We start from the raw sequence: 5,463 nt of genomic DNA on the forward strand, positions 1-5,463 counted from the left end.
GACCTCTGAAGTTACACTTTATCTGTGTACTTACACATTAGACCAGTAGTAACTACCAGGAAATATTTTTAAAGTAGCTTAAGGCAGCAAATTAGAATTTCTCTTCCATCTGAGCAATTTCACACATCTGGAAAGACTGAGCTACACCTCAGAGAACGGATTTTGCCTCCCTCTCGTTCATGTAACTTATGAATCCAACTTACCTTAAGGCCTCTTTCGTATCGGCGTAGTTTGACACTCTCACCCGACTCCTTTGCGTTTGAAATTGCCGTCCTGTAGTTAGCAATTCTCTTCTCTATTGTCTGTTGCAGCTCGCTGGTAACAGCAGGAAGTGAGGTGGTCTCAGAAAAAATAACAAAACAAATCAAGAAAACTTATTTAATCAAACGATATGAGTTTTTGCACAGCACTGAAAAACAAACATTCCTCTTCTACGCGCTCTCGCGCTAATGAAGGACAAAACAGCCTCTCTAAAACAGAGGAGTACTTGTACTGCGCTAACGGTCCCTGGATCCACCTCTGGGCTTTCTCTCAAAGGCGTAATAGAGAAGAGTGGGTGGAGACATTTAGAAAACTCAGTCACAGGGTAATAGGAGACATGTGGTTAGAGAGTAGGTGAGGGAGAACAGTAAAGTCTCTCAAACACCACATAACAGAGAGTGTGAAGAAGTATTTTGGCACAAATCTTGACTTTTTCTTTTCTCATTTTCTAAACATGCTGGTTCACTCCCTTCAGGGGTTCTCCTACCTGATTTTACTCTAGGAGTTCTTTTTCCTCCTCCTACAGCTTGTGATCAGTTCAGTGACAAAAGCAGCAAAAGGTATGAGCAAAGTTATGAGCAGCTACTTACAAACACCCCACAGCTACAGAGACATCTCAGATGGCTACTGATGTAATTATTGCCATTATCTCTACAGAAACTCTGACAGACTCACTTATTAATGGGCACAGTGCACAGGAGCACTGGAATCTGCAGCACACAACAGAAACAGGGCAGTAACTGAATAAAGGATTTGACTGCATGAGAACTGACAAATTAAGCTGAGAAAGATAATGCTACCGTGAAAAAAATCCACAACGATGTTAAAGACGCTGAGGTGTAACAAGTCTCTCATGGTTTCAGCAAATTGCTTAATACGAAGAGGAAGAAGATACAAACTCTAGTAGTCTGCACTGCTGTCTGCATGCTCATATGTAAAATGAGGCACAAGGCATGCTTGATTTGAACTGTTTACCTCCTCAATTCAATGCTTACATTAAAAATCATCCTTGGAACAAACCAAAAAATAATCATTCAACTACACCAGTACAGCGCTAGATTCCACAGAGAAGACTGTAGTAGCATAGTTGTTAGTTTCTTTGAGGACAAGAAGATCTCTGTGCATCTTTGCTTTTTACCCTTGTAATAATCTGCATCCTAACAGTGATTCAGCAAGACTGTCAGAAACATAAAGCTCTTTCCTACCTGTGGTTGCAGTTCAGGTTCCTCATTTTCCGATTCAGCTGGGGACTGTTCCATTGCTGTTGTTTCATCCCCACAGCTTCCTGTTTCGCCCTCCTCCCCCAGAACTTCTTGCAATTCTGCCTAAAGTAAACGTAAAAAAAAAAAAAAAAAAACAAGAAAAGGCAACAGTTCCTCAAAATTTTCTTTGTCCTCAAAATATAAAATAAAATCAACTCTCAAGTTCCAAAACCTCTGGTTGAACCTTGAACGCAAACAGAGAGTCTTAACACCTTATATCCCAGACATTTTTTTCTTTATTTTAAAGAAACTGCTTCCACTGGTAACCACAAAACAAAATCAATAATAAAGACACTAAAACTTCTCACTAACAAAGTTACACGTACCAACAGGTCTGTATCTTTCTCCAAGTCTTCATCCTCCGTTTCCTCCTCGTCTTCATTCAGATCCTTCATACAGTCTGCAGCCAGCTTTTCAATATGATCCATGGGCAGAGGAGCTGCAAAAAGAAACCACAGCTATGCAATCATCGGGTACAAATTCTAAAGGAGTCACTATCGGCTGAAGGACAGCAGTGACATCTCTTGCTTCCCCTGTATCTGTGACAAGACTCAGACGTCAGGGAGGATATACTCATGGACAGACAGACTGGGGAATGAACACCCACGAGAAAAGCAATACTAATGTTTCTGAGAGTGATAGCAGGAAAACGACTGCATCTAATAACCTAGCTCAGAGATTACATATCTGGGGGAAATAACATCTATTTACTAATACAAGGAGCCTGAACTGAAAAGTTACGAGTACCATGACAGACTAGCATGTATGGTAGAACACAACAGTGCTCAGAAAATAGGCACAGAGGAGAAAGATACCGTGGCAGGTTTGCACAGTAAGGATGTTTAAGACCGAGGAAGACAGACAAGTAGGCCTGGATGAAACAACTGGATCAGGGAAAAATTAATCTAATCTGCTAGTCAAATTCCTAGGCAGATTTATGATACAGATAAATACCTCTATGATATTATTTACAGAAATAACTAAGAACAGAGACTTTGTCATTATGGAAGACTTCAATTTTCCAATGAAAAGTTGGAAAATAATACTGGCTACTCTTGGATGTTACGTCAAAGCTGTATTTCTCAGTTAAGATAAAAAACAATGGCCACAAAAGAACACATAAATATAACACTTCCATAAGCAAATCCGATTATAAGTTTCTATCTATGAAAGGGAATTACTGAAGCAGCCTTTGTCCACAGTATGAATAAACACCTGAACTAGTTTTAAGCTGATGACAGATACTTCAAACATTAAAACCTGCTTCAAAATCAGACTTGGCATATAAAATTAAATACTCCAACTCAAGGCATCAAACTTGTCCTTATAGGGAGATTCCCCTCTTTAGCCCCAAAGCAGAAACAGACTACTGGTACAGAGATCTGCTACACAAATCAGGAAAAGTACTGCTCCTTCTGCCTCTCTAACTACACTTCCCCATTTTATTCATTGCTATCTCATTCCCCGAGGTTTCCCTTTCTCCAAATCTTTATTAGTTCCTTTGTGCTGCTATTTCTCTTCATGCTTCTGTCTTTGCCCCGAAAAAGGGCACTGAACTCCTCCTTGCTGAGTTTTCGTCTCCGCTTCATGCTGTGCCTAGCTGTAACTATTCACTTCTCCCATTCCTTCTCAAAGGTGGAGTTCTTTCCGCACAAATCCCTACTGTCCACATAAATGCCTCTGATAGCTCTCTGCGGAGACATGACCCTGACTTCAATAGTCTCAGCAAACACTGAATAAAATCTAGATCTTCAGGGCAGAGCTTTACAGCTGATTTAAACAGATCTAAAACAGATCCCATCCCTCCCCCGCATTTGCTGAATCAGCTGTAAACTAACCCAAATAAAGTTGTTTCTTATCAAATGATCAAAGTTACCGTATCAATGCTACAGTGCCTCTATCAAACATGCTGCTCATATACACGGCCCCTAGCAAAACTCTGCAACCAGGCTGTAGGCCATATCCAAAGGAACTGGCTGTACCTGGAGGGTCAGAGTATCCTGTACCTGAAGCCCCACTAGAGGCAAAAAAAAGCCATCCAAGCCTCCCTGGATGGCTGGTTCAGCACTAACAAGGTACAGCAAGCTGAAGCTACCATTTCATATATCTGAGCAGCTCACCAACTGGCGTTTATCACTTACAGACAGCAGAGATTTCTGTACTTGAGATGTTGTAACAGTACAGCTTCTGCATCTTCAAGCTACGGAAAGAGATCACGTTTTTCCCCCATCACGGCTCTAGAATATAAATCCAGGAGTCAGTTACTGCACCTCTTGCTCAGCCAAGAACTGAGCACTAGTATTCATTGCACTGTGTCCCTTTTCTCTACCCTCCTCTGGACAGGGTCTGTTCTTCTCCTGGCCCTACTGTACCCTCCTCCTTCCGAGGTGCTGGCCTGCATCCTGTCTCCCCACACACCGTGCCCCCATCAGTACGCTGTACCAGGTCTTGTGATCCCACCCCAGTGCCAGCTGCCCAGCTGTTCATCTTCCACAAACATCTGGTCTATATACTCCTAGTTCTACCAGGAAAACAGAATAGTTGTGTATGATTTTATGAGCACATATAAACACACATTTATGTACACACACCTTTAGAAAGCACAGTAAGCACTGATTTTTCCTCCCTGTCTGAAGTTCCATTTCCCTCTTATGAATAAAGTGACAAAAAAACACACTGATATGATCAGGGCCAAAGGAATTCAGCACTGGAGATGTTGACAACAATTCAGAAGCTCCTGACACCCAGATTCGTCGCCAAAACACTACAGTGTGGGTTTCACCACAAGTAACCTATGTTCAAAGGCAGAAGTTCTGCTACTGTGCTTATTAGCATAATTGGGCTTAGTAGTTTTACTTACTACAATCTTGAAGACTAGATGGTGGAAATGATTTACAATTTAGTTTTAGATTCAAATACCCACTCCCTCTCATCAATTGCGGTGCTTAAACAGTCACTTTTCCTAAATAACTTTTAATTTCCTCACTCTGCTTTTTCTGCATCTGAAAGCCCCTTCAACTATTACAGGTAAATGACTACAGAGCTGAAAATAAGGCTGTAGTTGCACTAGCACTTCTTTCTAGCACCTGCAGCAAGGGTAGGCCCCATTCTTCTTTTCCCATCGCTGCCACCCCCCTTCCTTGTAACCACTGCAGCATTTACACAGGCAGGCTGTAGAACAGATTGAGGAACTGTTTCAGCTGAAAACCCAACACAAGAGAAGTTTGTTTTTACAGATCAGCTTCCTGAACCAGCCTACCAGGCAGCTCTGTAAATACGTGTACTACTTCAGAGGTAGAGCTCGCTCACTAGTAAACTGCCCCAACTCTGCAGCAATCTCGACTTACAGTAGCTCACAGCAATCCTGTAAAACGCTGCACAGCTGTAAGCAAACACTATCAGACATAATTAACAGATTCTTAAAATATTAAGAATGATAATGATTCATTCCAAGAGACACTCTACCCTCACACATAATGCAAGCTACGGAGTTGTCCAAGGAACTCCATCACTTCCAGAACGTCTCTCTTAAAAGCAAGTTCTGTTTTGGTTACAGAATCCAGGTAACTGTAGAATGTAACATAATTCTAAACAAAACCAGAAGAACAAGCAAACAACCCACCTTCCACAAGGAACATCATTTCCATTCTGAATTGATCTAGCACCTTCTACCACTTATGACTTCACATGCTAAATTACGAAGCACATCCTTATTCAGTCATTATTAAATCGGCTAGCCATGTCTATCTCCTATGTTCACACGAACATAGACAAAAAACTCACCCCTTTTTTGCAGTAACAACTTCAACCTTTCAAAGTAAAGGAAACTGCCTCTATCAGTGACGAAAAAACTTTTTAGATAAAGCAGTGATTTGTAAATAAGTATCTTCAATATATTATTCAGGTCATTAATAAGTGAAATCATGAAACTTTAACTTAC

General features: G+C 41.1%; 1 protein-coding gene across 2 annotated transcripts in view; it reads right to left on the reverse strand.

Annotated features, from left to right (window-relative positions):
• The window catches only part of CC2D1B (coiled-coil and C2 domain containing 1B), a 31,399-nt gene that overhangs the window by 22,522 nt on the left and 3,414 nt on the right, over window positions 1-5,463 (reverse strand). The window contains exons 1-4 of one of the 2 annotated variants that reach the window (XM_013176307.3): window positions 3,665-3,731; window positions 1,850-1,962; window positions 1,467-1,586; window positions 204-341 (exon numbers count right to left, since the gene is read on the reverse strand). In XM_013176307.3, the coding sequence (XP_013031761.1) occupies window positions 204-341; window positions 1,467-1,586; window positions 1,850-1,962; window positions 3,665-3,716 (423 nt within the window). In that variant the 5' untranslated portion in view covers window positions 3,717-3,731. Of the gene's footprint in view, window positions 1-203; window positions 342-1,466; window positions 1,587-1,849; window positions 1,963-3,664; window positions 3,732-5,463 lie in introns of those variants that run through there. The other variant, XM_048061922.2, reaches the window with a different exon arrangement.

Source organism: Anser cygnoides, chromosome 8 (genome assembly GCF_040182565.1).
Source record: "Anser cygnoides isolate HZ-2024a breed goose chromosome 8, Taihu_goose_T2T_genome, whole genome shotgun sequence".
Lineage (NCBI taxonomy): Eukaryota > Metazoa > Chordata > Aves > Anseriformes > Anatidae > Anser > Anser cygnoides.